The following is a 17,187-nucleotide window of genomic DNA, read 5'->3' as shown; positions in this document are numbered from 1 at the left end:
CTGGCCCTTACTGGTGTAGTGGTCTGGCTAAAAACTTTGTCAGATTTTCATTTACCTGGATACATTAAGAAGGTAACATGTAATCTTACTCACTTGTTATTCCTGTTAGTCGTTTATTTCCACTCTGGTAATATGAATCTATGGCTTTCACTAGTAGTTAAACAATGCTGATTATTCGCAAACCCAGTGACTGTAATTCAACAGCCTGGCTTTATTCTGCTCAACTCGCATAGCCCCATCCCATTTTGTCTGCAGGAAAATTTATTTCTAGATTTGTTGGGGATTCCACTGGCAGAGGCATCACATACACTATGCATGTTTTCAAAACTCGACTTACAATACATTCAGAAATCAACTTAGAATGTTTTCAAAAATGTTCAAAAACCATCAGGGACGCATTTCAAAATCATAAGAATAATCGATAGACCAACATGTGCTGGATGCTATGCGCTTCGTGAAACGATGTTTTTTAACCTTGAAACTACCACCCGGGGCAGGTACCCTGGTTTATCCCCGCCCCCCTAGATATGGGCCTGTTGAGCAGGCGTGAATCTGGCAGCTTGTGCACTACAGTAGAATTTTTCCGGGTAGCAACTGGCTGGTTGCTGCTACTGCTTATACAGCTAACAGCCACACTTCTGTAGCCAAAAGTGGTTGAAGGTACTACTCATATGCAACTCAAATGCACTTGGGCACGAGCCTGGTCGCAATTGCTCAAACGAATCTAATGTAAAAAGTTGTGACATCGCACTCATCAGAGGCAATTTGTTGTTTCGAAGCATTGCATAGTCTTCCTAAAGTCTTTGACACATTTTGCAGTTGGCAGACTCTTGTATGAGCACTGTGTTTTGTTGTTGTATATGGTTCATTTCCTTTTCCACTTGAGTTTTATTTTCGCTTCCTTCTCTCGTTCATGTTTTATTGCTGCAATATTATTCTACAGTACCGGGCTACACTAATATCCTTTGTTATAATATTGGTTCTTACCAGTTAAAATTACAAAAATTTAACTAAAACAATTAAAAATTCCCGGAATTCTAAAAAACTCTTGGGTTTTTCCTGGTTGAAAAAATTCCCTGGATTTCCTGGCTCTCCCAGTTGTCCTGGGACATGCAAACCCTGATAAAAGGAAATTTACTTCGAAAGTAACACTACTCAAACCACCATTCCCAATACTTTCCTGCGACTTGTTACAAATGTAAACTGATGTGATGTCACGATCATCAGAAGCAGTCTGTTGTTGCTGTTGGGAGACAATTGTGTTTGAAGTGTGCTTTGTTGTTGTAAATAGTGCATTTTCTTTGCGACTTGAATTTTATTTTGGTCTTATTCTCTCATTTATGTTTTATTGCTGCAATATTGTTCTGAAATAGCGGGCGGAAACTAAAATTCTTAGTCAGAATATAAGTTCTTACCAGTCAAAATTATAAAAATTTACCTGGAAACTGAAACTATGAAAAATTCTTGGAATTCTAACAAATTCCCAGGTTTTTCCCAGATATTTCTCGGTTATCCTGGAGTGTATACACACTTATACATACAATGCACAATTGCTTCACAGTGTGTTTACACAAGCCAGGTGCTTGGCAATGCTGCTAAGGCGTTGCAAAAAGATGGTTCAAATGGCTCTGAGCACTATGGGAGTTAACATCTGAGGTCATCAGTCACCAAAAAGACGGTGAGAATTTCATAACTGTTTGTCAAAGACTGTGACAGTACCATGGGGAGATTAGTTACATTAACACTGCTTGCTTGCTTGGCTTACACTTTAAATCTCTCGTACTTGGGAAAGAGAAGCTGATACAAGTTTATGCTCACATACTTCTCAAGTTACAAGTGACTAGCAACAAAGTGGAAGTTAAACTTCTTAGTTAAAAGATGAACAAGAGTTCTCAAGCCTAATCAACTGCTATGTCACCTGTGTTCTGGATCACAGTTTATACTCCATGCAGGTCCCATCATTACAACAAGGTTTTTAAATCTATTAGAAAATAATGGGATTTTCCTTAGGATTAGGATAAAATTTATGTTTCTTGTACACTGTGACTTGATGCATACCCAGACTAAATATGAAATCCAAGTTTCAGTACAAATGTAGTCTATATTTTTGTATATTTTACTATATTTTTACCTAGAATACTTGCCTAACAAGTGCAACAGCATCTATTGGGTTGTCATCTTGTTCAAACTTTTCTACAGCTGTATTCAGAACCTCGTTTGTGAAGTCACCCTCCAGCAGCTGAGATAATTGTCTACTAATAAACACTTGTTGTTGATCTGAAAATTAATATTGTCCGTTTACCAACTGATGTCAGACAATTAAATCTACAATTAAAAAAACTAACTCTCCACTTACTGAGCATTATTCGTGTAGGTCTCCGTACAGCTAGTTTATTCCTCTGCTGAATTGCTAGACACTTCCTTATAACATCACCTTTTGCATAATTTACATTGGTGCAATCTGTGTTTATATCAGCTGCACTTTTATTATGTACATTAATGTATTCATCATTAGTGTCTCCTGGGAGAGTACTACTTCTAGACTGTCCTAACGACGTTTTGGATTTGCTACAAGTCACAGAACCATCTTTATCATGTTGCTGAGAAGGTGAAGTAGACATCTGATCATCTACACACTCCTCTTTACATTTATTTTTATCTGGAAGCAATGGTACCAAACACAAATACTTAGAGTCTGATTTACAGCTGACGTTAGATGCATCTTCTGAAGTAGATGATTGAACAGGAAATTTGGCTTCATTCTCAAACTGAGTTTGATAACACAACTGTTTCTCGAACAAACATGGTGCCAATTTCTTGCTGTTACTTTCATCTCCAGTTTCATTCTTTATTTTTCTCTTATTTCTCCCTGCTGAAGGGCCTGCAGCTCCATAATCAATATCATCTTCCTCACTGTCCAACTTTTTCACCTTTGAATGTTGAGCAGTTGCAACTGATCCTCCTGCTAATAAGGCTTCATTAATGTCACATTTCTCTCCTTCAACATGGTTCACATCTGATGTTGATCTGCCATCATCACATTTTTCAGTTTTAACAGTATCTACTTTTATTACGTCTTGAAAGGAGTCAGCAGCTAAACACTTTTCATCCTTCAATTTCTTCCTCCTCTTAGTAGCATGAACATCCAATCCCTTTTGTAATAATTTGAAGGTTTCAGACTTTTTTAACCTGGCAGACCGTCTAGCTGCTTGTAAATGGGTCGAAGGTTCTTCTAACTGCTTATCATCAAGCCTGGTCATTTTTAACTGCCTTTTGCTAGTAGAATTCACTACTGTATTTGCATATGATTCAACCTCGGTTTTTAATTTCTTTCTTGCTCTACTTACACAGTTCACACTTTCAGTTGCTTCTGAACTGGAACATTTTGTTTTCAAAGTATGTTTCTCTTTCATACTGACAGTTCCAACATTTAGAGGCAAAGAGGGCAAACTCCCAGCTACTTCATTTACTGTAAGACCCGTGTTTATAGTTTTTGTGTTCTTCTGTTCATCTTCTGTTGTTCGTTTTGTTTTTTTACGTGTTTGTTTCATGGTAGTAACCACTGTTGCTTGTGTGGGGCTCTGAAAATTCTTATGTTCACTTGAACTACCTGAGCCTGAAGCTTGAGGTTTTGGTTTGTGGGCAATTCTCTTTTTTGTCCTCTGTGGTATGTAATATTCTTCACAAATAGTTTCTGCAGTATCTTTCACTTCTTCCTCCACATCTCGTTTTGAAATACCCAATTCTGATTGAGGTATTTCTTCTACAGGGATGTCATCTTTGTTTGATTCCTGTTGTTCTTTAATGACTGGTTCTTCTGAAACAGAACAATTGATTAATGACTTCTGTATGTTACAGGTACCGACAACCGAAATTCTTCCACACTTTTGTGTGGACAGATTTTCCTTTCCCATAGTTTTTGGATGTGGACTTTCTTCTTCAAGTTCTCTTCCAGGTTTTTCATTTACACTTATGTCACTATTTTTATGGTGATCACTTATTTCATGTTCCATTGTGCCTTTTTGTAAACCAGACCCCAAAGTCAACAATTCTGTACCCTTTATATCTTTACAGATTTCTTCGGTATTATTTGAACAATGTTTTTCTTCAATATGTTTATGTCCGTTCATAGTTCGATAACTTTCAGACTGATTAATCAGTTTGTTGGCACCATTCTCTGTTCCAGTACAGTGTTTGGACAATTCACTGTTAACATTTGACATGTCTGGTATATCAGTAGAACCCATTTTTCTTACACCACTCTCACTCAGAGCTAAACTATCCTTTTTGGGCACATCATCATCAATCTTTACATCTGAAACTTGGATGAATAACTTTGTATTGCAATCATGAAGCACATCACAACTGTCCACTGTGCAATCTTTTGTGCTAACAGTAGTAATCTTTGGGTGAGCAAGAGAATCTGTAGAGTCTTTAGAAGAAGGAACTGAATTTCTCTCTATATCCGTTTCATTCATTGTTATGACCTCTGAAATGCTGCCACGTGAACGACAGCTTAAGCGACTACCAGAAAATGTAGCATGATTTGTTGTTTCGCCATCTGAATTACATGAAGCAGACAAACAGGTAGATATGTCTGAAATGGTCTCACCAGCTTCAAAAATTAAATTTCTCTTTTTATCTACATATTCAGCTTCATGTTTCTGATCCAATAAATCAACACTTTGCTCAGAAATGCAAATTTCTTGCCTACACTCAACAGGTATATTTATTTCTACCTCTTCATAATTAACCACCATTTTATTACTGGTTGCTATTTGAGGAATAAAATACCTAGCATTACTGTGATCAGACACTTTCTTGATGTTCCCATTGTTGTATTGCTTGTTACAACTTTTCTCTCCATCAACAACGTCATGATTCACTTTTGGTAATTCGCATATGGTTCCACTGTTGACACTGTTTTGAGGTACATCTATCTTAGAACAGTTATTAGACCCAAATGTTGGCTCGTTACGACATTCATAATTTGACCCTTCAGCCTCAAAACATTGTGATGATTCACTACGGGCATTTACGGATTCTGGGCTAGAATCATCATCTGAAACACTTAAATCGCCCAGTAATTCTGTGTAAGCCAAGCGTGATTCAGTCTCAGTATCTTTCCTCTCAAAGTCAGCTGCATTGTTACTTGTTGACAAATGAAATACATCTGGTGTGGCTAAAGAACATTCTGAACTGTTGACAGTGTTTTCCCAATTACATGTTGAATCTACTGTCATCAGTTCATTTCCAGCATCATTTCCATCCTCTTCTAATGACTTTTTAGTCTGATTATCCACTTCTGGCTGAAAAATGTGTACTAGAGTGTCATTTTCACCATCCTTCTCATCCTCCTCTAGTGACTTTCTAATCTGATTATCCACTTCTGGCTGAAAACTGTGTGCCAGAGTATCAATCACATGAGATTCTTTAAGTTCCACTTGGTTTTGTGTCACACAAGTTAAAGCACGTGTTTCACATCGTAAAATATTCTTCTGTGTGTGTATCTTCGCTTTCTCGTCTTCCTGGGGGACAATCTGTTGATTTTTACAAGCCAACATGTCAGGGTTACATTGTAATTGTGAAATTTTATTTTTACTGCCAGAAACCTCTGTGGCACCACTAGGTTCCTTGTAGTGATAGTTCACTGTTTCAGTCATTGTTAATCTTTCTTCGACTTTACCAGATTCTGGTGTGCTCTCTTCACTGCAGGCAGAGACTGGAACAGTGTTCACAGTTTCAAGAAAACAGCCTGATGCTGTCTCAACAATGTTGCTATTAGAAGAAGATTGGTTACTTGCTGAAACATGCTTCCTGTGTGAATGAATTGTCTTCAAAATGTTCTTCCTCAACCTGCGACTTCTTTGGCAATTTTTCTTCTTGGCGAATTTCAAGAACTTTTTACTCTCAATTATTGATGTTAAATTACTCAAAGACTTCACAAAATCATGTGTAAAAACATCACTATATTTTGGGTCAGGTAAAATGTTTTTTGAATTATTCATTTTTTCTTCAATGGCACTATGGTGCTTGCTCGAAACATCTTTTCCAATAGAAAATCTTGCCAACACATGACTGTACTTGGATGAACACTCTTCGTGACAAACTCTTTTTAGTGGTTCAATCTCCATTTCACAAACTCTCCTTAGTGGTTCAATTTCTGTTTTACAAACTCTCCTTAGTGGTTCAATTTCTGTTTTATGAACTCCTGCTAATGGTTCAGTTTCTGTTGTACAAACTCTCCTTAGTGGTTCAATTTCTGTTTTATGAACTCCTGCTAATGGTTCAGTTTCTGTTGTACAAACTCTTTTTAGTGGTTCAATTTCTGTTTCACAGTTTGGATTTGTTCCTTCTGTATCTTGACCATAAGACTTGTTTGAGATGCTTTTCTTTAGTAAACTGTTTCTTTTCTCCCGCAACGTAAGACTCCCCTTCTTCATATCACTTGCCTGAGCTGTCTGCTGCTGCTGCTGAAATACTGAATTATTATTTGAGCAAGTCAGAGAAATTCCAAAATCTGCTTGAGGGCTATCACATTTCACAGAGGACAAATCATTGGTACGCAAATCTGTCGAACGCATGAGTGGAGAAGCTGAAACAGCTGCATTTTTGCTTGGTATGTCATTACCACCTGCAATCATAAACAATTTATTTCAGAACATACGTACAAGTTGCTAAATCATTGTGATTTTACATGAATTTGAATTAATTATCCAGAAAACTAACAGTAGCCGACTGTGACAGCCACACGTCTGCAAACTTGAAATAGTGATACACTTTCAAACACCTCTCACACTTCATCTAATCAACACACACATTATCAATATAATTTAGGCCAATTATCACTTCTATTTTACAATGAAAAACAAACAAAAGAAAAAATGGACCAGCAAAACTGTAATCTACTTGTACATTTACTAAAGCAAAAACTATGCAAGCAATGAATTACCAGACAATAAGGCAAATGAAAAGATTTAAGGGGGAGGAAGAGAGGGAGAGTGAGGGAGGAAGAGAGAGGGAGAGGGAGGGAGGGAGGGAGGGAGGGAGGTAGAGAGAGGGAGAGGGAGGGAGGAAGAGAGAGGGAGAGGGTGGGAGGAAGAGAGAGGGAGAGGGTGGGAGGAAGAGAGAGGGAGAGGGAGGAAAAGAGAGAGGGTGGGAGGAAGAGAGAGAGAGGGTGGGGAGAGGGGGGAGAAGAGAGAGAGAGGGTGTGGGAAGAGAGAGAACTTCCTTTATAACAAATTTTTAAATCTAAACTGGCAGAAAAAGTAGGTTCAAAATTATTTTTATATAAATTGGGTTTTATTTTTCATTGCAAAACATAAAATTCATCCATTGCCAGCTTCAGTACTTTCCCACCGAACACAAACAACAACATTATTATTAATGAAGTATACTTACAGGGTGACATAGGAGAAACTAATCTTGGCGCAAATGATTTCATTTCTTGCAACATAGATGCAACCCTCGATTCAGCAGTACGGGCTCCCCTGGAAGGGACCTTAAAACAAAGCGTAGTTTGCATCCTAAGATTCCAAGCATTTTGAACATTTTCCCTCTCCGCATGTAAATTTCTACCCTTATCATGATCAGGTTTAGAAATATTACTAGCACCATCACTACAACTGTCATCATAGCTCTTTTCTCCTTCTTCTTCTTCTTCTCCTTCTCCTTCTTCTCTTCCTCCTACTCCTAATCCTAATTCTCCTTCTTCTTCTTCTAATTCTTCTTCATCTCCTCTTCCTCCCCTTACCCTTCCTCTGTCTTCTTTTTCTCCTTTATCTCGCTCATTAGCTGATTGAACTTCTCCACAAACTGGCACTTCACTTGCTAACAAAATTGACATACTTTTTCCTGCAATGCAAGTATCCTTCACGTGAGGTGGAATGGTTTTGGAAGAATCAGTGTTAGCAAAAACAAGTTTTTCTGGCTGAATAAACTTACTTTGGTCTTCTTCCACACAATAATTTGAAGGAGGCATTTCAGCACTTGTAGGAGGCATTTCAGCACTTGCTGAATGGACTGCACCTTTAACTGGTGAAAAAATTGACCATCGTTGACTACAGTGAGGCTCAATCATTTGCGAGTCTGCACCAAAGGGCAAAGGCTCTATGTCATGATTCTCCATGCCCTGATCACGAGGTGACTGTTCTAAATTCTTAGAGTCATTTATTGCCACTTCATCCAAAAACTTATTCAAATCTGAGGTAAGCATTGATAAAGAAGTATTGACACCAATATCTCTAAGATTCTGAAAACTGTCTGTTGCACATGGAGTATGGAAGTCTCTTAGAATGTCACTTGTATTCACCGATTTGTCACAAACAGAAGTTTCCAGTGGAATTGATGGGGTAGCAGATTTTGAAGTGTTATTGCACCTTTTGTCACCAGCTGCACCTGAAAGTACAATACAATAAATGTTAACATTATAAAGCAGTCATGTTTGTAGCTTTTCTGGGTACAAACTTCACAGATTTATTCAAAAGCTAATAACAGTTTAAAGAAAAAATTAATTTGGTGCAGTGAAATATTTTTAAGATATAGTGGATGGTTTAATATTGAGAATTAATATTATTGGCATTAATATGAAATAAGAATGTAACTGCAAGTTTTTGCCCACCAGATGGTACAACCTGGTGGTGAGCTTCTTACTGCTTATGTACTGAGAACTTTACATTCAAAAACTCTGTAATCACAATGGATAATTTATGCACGACATAAAAAGCATTTGGTTAACAAAAACAATTTTCAAAGGACAGCAAAATTTTAATATCAGGCTGAAACATCCTCGCTTTTTCATCTGCCTGTACATAAGAGTAAAAGTAAAAACGTGCGCCTTTATTAGTCCTCGTTTACTATGATTTAGTTTTGTGCATGTGTTTTAAGAAAAATCACTGAGGCGTTATCAATATCATCTTGAAATCTACATTCCAGGAATGGAAATAATAAATATTTATAATAAAACATTGAGCTCATATAAAGTGAAGCAGGGCAGAGTTTTGTGTCAATTTGAATAAAATCATATTTGGCCACAATTATAACAACTTATATCGACTTTGTACGAGACTTCTTCTGGGCAACTAACTTCCCGATTCTGGTGATGGTCTTCCTCTATATACTGTCTATTTTGGGTATTAGATGGCTACTGATGTCACACTCTGGGATGCCATTGGATAATTTGATGTAAAGACTGCCATGGAGGGGTGGATGGCTGTAGCAGCTTGTAGCCAGGGGAAGTGTTTTTCTGGAGCAACACATGTAGCTGCATGAAAGTTCTCTTGCAGCTGCTTGTCTATACTGTCAAAGCTGGGTTGTGTGGGGTTGCTGGCCAGCGAACATATGTAGTCCAATAGACTGGGATCACTGGCAGCCAAGTCAACAGTAACCTATAACTTTCCTACCTGTCCATGCTGTTACGGCATTTAAAATTTTCAATTCTCTTATTTTCTGCTGCTGCATGCACAAATGACACAGCAGCACACAAGGTTCTCAAAAATTAAGAGTTACTTTGAAAATTCCTGCAAGTAAAGGCACAGAAAATCTGACAAAAAATAGATAGAATCCTGCAGTGTGCAAAGTGTCCAAAGAAATTTATTTCACTTGAAGAAAGAGTCACCCTAAGTGAACCCAGGAACAAGAAAGACATTGAAGAAGTGCACATTTTCCATCACAATTTTTTCTCTACCAATTTCAGTTGTAGTGACAAGCTTCACAGGAAGACTACATCAACAAAAATAAACAAACAATGAACACATAAGGTGAAACAAGTAAGTTGTCACGTTGATCAAGGTAAACATGTGGAACTACTTAAAAAAGCTGTAAAAGAGATGCAATATGCAATTTAACTTCCTCTTAGATAAACTGAAAACCACAGAGATAAAATATTTACAAAACCACATATAACAGACCATGATCTGATACCAGCAGAAAATTGACTTCATTATGATTAAACAGAATGATCATTTTATAAAAAACACCAACAACAATACACACCAGAATGATCATTAAGGTAGTAACACAAAGACTGACCTCTGCTGATATGAGTACGTGACAGAACCTATGCATATATGAGAAATTAAGACACCTCTACTCAGAGACCATATTTTAGTAATCAGTTTTTGTTATATACAAAAATAGTCAACCACTAATAAGATGTAGACTCTGAAGGTGTATCTGTAAAAGAACATAATGTTTACATTGTGTATACCGTTAACAGTATGAAGACATATAGCAGCCATAAGAAACAGTACAATGAAAAATATCTCCTAAAGAGCATCTCTTACACGTAATTATCTTCTGTAGATACACAAGAAAGAATACATCTTCCTACACTCCTGAATTATGTAGGTCATACAAACATCTCAGTCATTTATCCGCAAGACGGGTGTCGCGACTCTTGACGCGCGTCCGCACACATGTGCCAGCGCCATAGCAAAATTACACGAACTACAGTATGAATTGTTGCTACACAGGCATTATTCACCTGATATGGGTCCATCAGACTTCCACCTCTCCCCAAAACTGAACTTTTTCTTAGTGGACGAAGATTCACTTCAAACAAAGAATTGATAGCCGGAGTTGTCAATTATTTTGCAGGCCTGGAGAAAACTCATTTTCGAGATGCAATCAAGGCACTGGAACATCGTTGGACTGAGTGCATTAATCTACATGGAGACTACATTACAAAATAAAAAAGTTTCAGTAATGTAAGCACTTTAAAAAAAAAATCCATTCCAAGAACTTTTCAAACCATCCTCGTACACAATGATACCACACTGTCACACCAATAAAAGCAGTTTATATAAGTTCTGTCAAGAGCACAATCATCTCATTTTATACATACATAGATAAAATTTCTTTATTCAGCGAGATGCCTACCATAATTTCCTCTTGACACAACTTCATGGTTTACATTTTATTGATGTGACAATACATCGTCATTGTGGATAACACAAATCGATTACTAACAGATGATCATTGCAATGTACAATACCTACATTTCCCATATACTAGGTGGCCAGAAACAGTCTAAAAGCTTGTAAGGATGTTACAGGGGATGTTGGCAGAGAAATAACTATTAAGAAAAACTTCAAAATCTTGCGCCATTTCCAAGTTATTTAGCACTGAAGTTAGCCCCAATCTGGCAGTTTCACATGCAAATTCAAGCACTTGCACGCACTAAAATGGTGTGATACATAGACATCTGTGGATCTCAGATATAACACTTGTTGAAACGCTCATTACCAGTTAAAAAGTGCCCTTTTTTTTAAAGTGGTAAATTTAATGTAGGTGAGCAAAAGCTATGTTTGATCAGTAGGAGGAAGCCAAACAAGGAACATGTTTGGTGACACCAACAGGCAGAATGAATTTGCACAAGCAACAATGTGATTGGCTAACATCAATGCTAAATAACTCTTTAGTGCTCTAACATATTGAAATTTTTTCTTAACTATTTTTTCTCAGAACAACCTCCCCTATGATCTAACCATAAGAACACACAGACAATGATGGACACAATACCTTATTACATCGAGAAATAACTTGATATAAGGAGACACTTGCCATGGAGTGGCTACACTACCAGTCCGATAATCCTAGTCAGAATGTCAACGTGTAACAACTGCCCGGCCCGACTCTATAAAGCTGTCATCCACATGGAGGTTACGCTGTGTGCGCATTCATGAGTGGCAGCCTGCAAGACGGTTCTACTGTCTGCCGAGTTCTGTGACATGCCTCACAACTGCATGCCCAGATCTCAGATGTGGAACCTATGCGGATCAATACACCCTGCAACATACTTACAAGCTCTTCAGATTGTTTCTGACCACACTATGTATAAGTACTATGATGTACTATATACAAAGTTAAGTTATTTGTACTGTCTTACTTTAGTAAATTAAATTTGACGAAGTAACAATTTCTTCATATAAATTTTGTTACAAGCAGCTGTTGTCAATAAATGTTAAAATTTTGTTTGCAAGCAGTTGTTATCAATGAATGTTAATAAGGTTTCTATGACCTACATCATTCTGAACTGCAGGCAGATGTGAATATTACACAGGACAACGGTGGAAAAATGTTTTTGCTGAAAATGCCTTTTTCTTATGTTTTTAGAATGGGAACTCTAAATATGATACTTAAAAAACTGTATCACCCACCATTTCTTCACATTTTATGGTTAAATTTACTAAATTAAGAAATTTTTTAAAGAATTTAACATCCTTTATATAGTTAAAATAATTTTAAAAAAAGGAGGTGAAATGAATGTAGGTGATGTAGGCAGCACTTCTGAGAAACATTTGCTGGCAAAAAAAAAAAAAGGTCGCTTCTATTTTTGTGTTAACAGACGTTGTTTTGTTTACTGTCAACCTAACCTCACTTTCCCATTTCCTGTACATGTGCTCCGTACAATGCCTAATCATGGTTGTAAAAACTCTGCTGACAGTTTTATTATATTTGTGGTGAATTTGTGATTTTAAAAAAATTACCGATTTTGTGAAAAAGCTTTACCTATCATACTTTCGATCTAAACTTGGGCACCACATTAGGTATGTTGTGTGTGTGTTAAAGATAAGAGAAAATGGTCCAAAAAGCAGAAAAAAGCCTTTAGATTTGCTGTTCCTATGATATGGAGGGAGCCAAGAAATCATTCACACAATCGCTACTTTGCAGTGTTGATATTACTGGTCATAATTCAAAAAACAAGGAGGTAATAAGCTACCCTAACCTTCCGTCCGCCGTCTGACCAGTATGGCGTGGTGTACATTTGCCGGTTCCTGAACCACAAGATGATTTAAATTCTATTCCAACAAAAGCATTTTCTGATGTGCAATCTGATTTAGATGAACCATATGATGATGAATTCCTTCGTAATACAGAAAATCTAGAGCCCGAATTGTTTACTCAGACCAAGCTTAACAATTTGGTTTGGGATCTGGGCTTAACAAAAGAAAAAGCTGAATTGCTTGGCTCTAGATTAAAAGAAAAGAACTTATTGGCAGTAGAAACCTGCATATACGCGTACAGAAACGGAGAGCAGCAATTTTACAAGTTTCCAGAATGAGATTTTCACTCTGCAGCGGAGTGTGCACTGATATGAAACTTCCTGGCAGATTAAAACTGTGTGCCCGACCGAGACTCAAACTTGGGACCTTTGCCTTTCGCGGGCAAGTGCTCTACCATCTGAGCTACCGAAGCACGACTCACGCCCGGTACTCACAGCTTTACTTCTGCCAGTACCTCATCTCCTACCTTCCAAACTTTACAGAAGCTCTCCTGCTCAGTTGGTAGAGCGCTGGCCCGCGAAAGGCAAAGGTCCCGAGTTCGAGTCTTGGTCGGGCACACAGTTTTAATCTGCCAGGAAGTTTCAATTTTCCAAGTTTTTTCAACAAGAAGGTGATTTAGTGTACTGTTCAGACATTCCCCGTCTGATGAATGAGTTTGGTATTGAATACAAAAAGGAAGACTGGAGGCCGTTTATTGATTCATCCAAAACTAGTTTAAAGGCTGTTTTATCACACAATGGTAAAATGTATGCATCTATACCTGTTGGACATTCTGTACATATGAAAAAAGCTATGAAAACCTAGAAATAGTGCTAAATAAAATAGGCTATTCCACTCATGGTTGGATGATATGGCGATCTAAAAGTAACATGCATGCTCCTTGGTCAGCAAGGTGGGTTTACCAAATTTCCATGTGTCTTGTGTGAGTGGGACAGGAGGGCTAGGGATCAACACTGGTGCAGAAAGCACTGGCCTGTGCGGGAGTCTTTAGAACCTGGTGAGAAGGACATTCTACGCAAAAACCTTGCAGATCCAAAAAAGTACTCCTACCACCTCTACATATAAAATTAGGCCTAATGAAACAGTTTGTAAAGGCTTTGCCTAAAGATGGACCATGTTTCAAGTATCTCTGCCAAAAGTTTCCACACCTTTCTGAAGCTAAACTAAAAGAAGGTGTCTTTGTCAGACCTGACATTAGAAAAGTTATGTTTGATGTTAACTTTGAATCCACAATGACCTTAAATGAGAAAGCAGCATGGGTATCATTCAAGCAAGTCGTTACAAAGTTCTTAGGACATGAAAAAGACCCAGAATATGAAACTTCCTGGCAGAATATGTTTCTATTATAGCCGCAATATTAAATAGGTTTAAAACTTTAGGATGTTTAATGAGCCTGAAAGTTCACTTTTTGAACAGTCACCTCGATTACTTCCCGGACAATATGGGAGATGTTAGTGAGGAGCAAAGAGAGCATTTTCACCAGGACATTAAAGTGATGGAAAAACTCTACCAAGGTCGCTGGAACACCAACATGATGGGGGACTATTGTTGGTCACTTCACCAAGAAGTTCAGCAAGCATCTCATTGCAGAAAACACTACACGAAAAGCTTCAACGAAAAAAGAGAAAGAAAATACAAACCAATTCCAGCTGACAAGTGAAACCTCTATTAACACATATCATTGTTTTAAGTAGCTTACTGCAAATACAAAGCATGCTTATGTTGTAAGAAAGTGTTTCATTAATTTCCCTGTTTACCGTGTAGTGTAGGATTTTTATACTATATAAAAAAAAGCATATTGCTCGAAAACTATCGGTGATACAAAAAAACTAAGGCTAGATTTGGATTCAGTTCATAAACAACGTTTTCCAAAAAAAAAAAAAAAAAAAAAAAAAAAAAAAAAAAAAAAAAAAAAAAAAAAAATTCTTTGCCCTGTGTTATCTATGTTTCTCATAAATTAATGCTGTCTTTTGAGTTTATCAGCGACTATGAATTAGTAATTTTTTTAGCTCTACATATAAAAAGAAAATGAGTAGGCTTAGTTTAAAGTTATTTGCTCATTGTCCTGTAAAACATTGCACCAGCCACAATGCAGCACCGCAGTGAATTCTGTTCTCAAATGTGGCGTAAGTTGGTAGGTGTTCATAAGCAGCTGGAAAATGCCCTGAGTACTGTCAAATGATTGGCAACTAGTAAGATTCAGTGTGTTGAGAGAGCTCTCCACAGCAGTTTACCAGAAATAACAAAGGTGCCTCAAGTACTATCCTCTCCTGCGGATCCTGTCTCCTCTGCGAGAAGTACAGGACCTGTCACAACTAATGCAGTTGAGTACCAAAATCCCCATAAGCAAACAATTTCAGTGTGCTGTGTTACACTGAAACTAAGACTGAGCCCCTGGGTCTTGCTTAACCTGTTGGGAAAGTAGTTGTGTTCAGTGTCAAAGGGAGGCAAACAAAAAAGAGTAGGGGTCTATTAATCATCAGCAGTTCAAACATATGGCCAATAATGGTACTTCTTAGGTAAATGCAGCAAGGGTCAGGAAGATACACTCAGTGTGTATGTGTGATGGCCTCATTCAACATGTTGAAGAGACCACTGAGAGAACAGGGTGTAACTAACTGCAGATTGTGGCACACACTGGAATAAACTTTGTCTGTCATCTGGTCAGCGAGGTCATGTTCAGATCATTCCAGCGACTGGCAGAGAAGACCGAGATAACAGCCCTGCTCATGGGGTTTCAATGAAGCTCACAATCTGCAGAATTGTCCCCAGAACTGATCTTGGCCCCCTGGTTCCGAGTTGAGTGGAAGGATTGAACCCAGACACCTCAAAAGTTCTATGACAAGCTTCCGCTCCTTGGATTAGCACCATAGAGTCCCCCTAAATGTCAGGTGTGCACACAGGAATTATTTTACATTGGGTGACTCTCCATCCAGCCCAGATAATGACAGATGTAGAAGCCCCAGAAGTACTAGTGGAAGATTCGAAGGAATGCCCCCCCCCCCCAAGTGATAATACTCAATTTTAATAGTTAAGTGCCAAAGCATTCACAACAAAGAGCCAGAGTTTGAAATACTCCTTAAAAGCAGTGAAGCTCACATAATAATAGGTACAGAAAGCAGTTTAAAACCTGCAGTGAGATTTTTTTGCAGCAAAATTTAAGCGTATATTGAAAGCATAAGCTAATGGGAAATGGAGGTGGTGAATTCATAGTATTAGACAGGAAATTCAAATCTACTGAGACAGAAATTAAAGCTGCTCATGGGATTGTTCAGTAAAACTCAGTATCAGGGATGGGCATAAAATTATAATTGAATTCTTCCAACAAATAGAAAGATATACATATTCTGTAAAATCAGACAATGGAAACTCCAGGTAGAATACCATCAATATAGAAAAAGATAGATTACAACTTACCGTAAAGATAACACCCAAGTTGCAGACAGGCACTTTTAAAAGACACTTACGCATAAACTGTCAGCCACAGCCTTCGTTGGAAAAAGAGAAACACACACCATTCTTTAACACAAGCAAACACACCTCATGACTGCCAACTCTGGCAGTTCGGGCCTGAAGTGGCAGTGAACATCACTTCAGGCCCGAGCTGGCAGAGTTGGCGGTCATGTGTGTGTGACGTGTGTTTGCTTGTGTGAACGAATGGTGGGTGTTTCTCTTCTTCTGATGAAGACTGTGGCTAAGAGCTTATGTGTAAGTGCCTGTCTGCAACTCATTATGTTCAGTAAAGCAGATAAAGAAACCAGTAGTGTCATATCTGAAAGAGGAACTTGATACTTTCAGAACAGGGAAAGGAACACGTAGAGGAACTATGGCTCAAATTTAAAAGAATAGTTGACCATGTAAGATATGTACCCAGTAAAACAGTCCACAGTGGGAAGAATTCTCCTTTGTATGCAGTTACTGCAAAGGAACTTCTAAAGAAATAGGTATAAAACAAGACTATAGACAGAGATGCTGTCAAGAAACAAATGTGTGAAGCCTTCAAAGACAACCCTAGCAGAATATGGTCCAACAATCTTTCACAAAACCCAAAGAAATTCTGCTTGCCTGTAAAGGCTTTTAGTGCCACCAAAGGTAGCATCCAGTACCTCAGTTATGAGACAGGAAACCAAACTGAGGGTAGCAAAGCATACGCAGAAATGTTTTACTCTGTTCTCAAATGTTCCTTCATAAAGGAAATCTCAGAAGTAATGCCCCAATTTAATCCTCATAGCACTGAACAGATGAATTACATCAGTATTAGCATCAGTGGGTTTTCATAGAGGTCACAGTTCGTAGTAATTGACGGAAAGTCATCGAGTAAAACAGAACTGATTTCTGGCGTTCCTCAAGGTAATGTTATAGGCCCTTTGCTGTTCTTTATCTATATAAACAATTTGGAAGA

General features: G+C 37.9%; 1 protein-coding gene across 4 annotated transcripts in view; it reads right to left on the bottom strand.

Moving 5' to 3' along the window:
• Positions 1 to 17,187, bottom strand: part of LOC124617258 — a 303,970-nt gene that overhangs the window by 136,095 nt on the left and 150,688 nt on the right. For 3 of the 4 annotated variants that reach the window (XM_047145250.1, XM_047145251.1, XM_047145252.1), the window contains 3 exons: positions 7,402 to 8,397; positions 2,357 to 6,634; positions 2,145 to 2,277 (listed from right to left, as the gene is read on the bottom strand). In XM_047145250.1, coding sequence (XP_047001206.1) covers positions 2,145 to 2,277; positions 2,357 to 6,634; positions 7,402 to 8,397 — 5,407 coding nt within the window. The remainder of the gene's footprint in view (positions 1 to 2,144; positions 2,278 to 2,356; positions 6,635 to 7,401; positions 8,398 to 17,187) is intronic. The other variant, XM_047145253.1, reaches the window with a different exon arrangement.

Source organism: Schistocerca americana, chromosome 1 (genome assembly GCF_021461395.2).
Source record: "Schistocerca americana isolate TAMUIC-IGC-003095 chromosome 1, iqSchAmer2.1, whole genome shotgun sequence".
NCBI lineage: Eukaryota > Metazoa > Arthropoda > Insecta > Orthoptera > Acrididae > Schistocerca > Schistocerca americana.
This window is presented reverse-complemented; position numbering and strand designations above follow the sequence as displayed.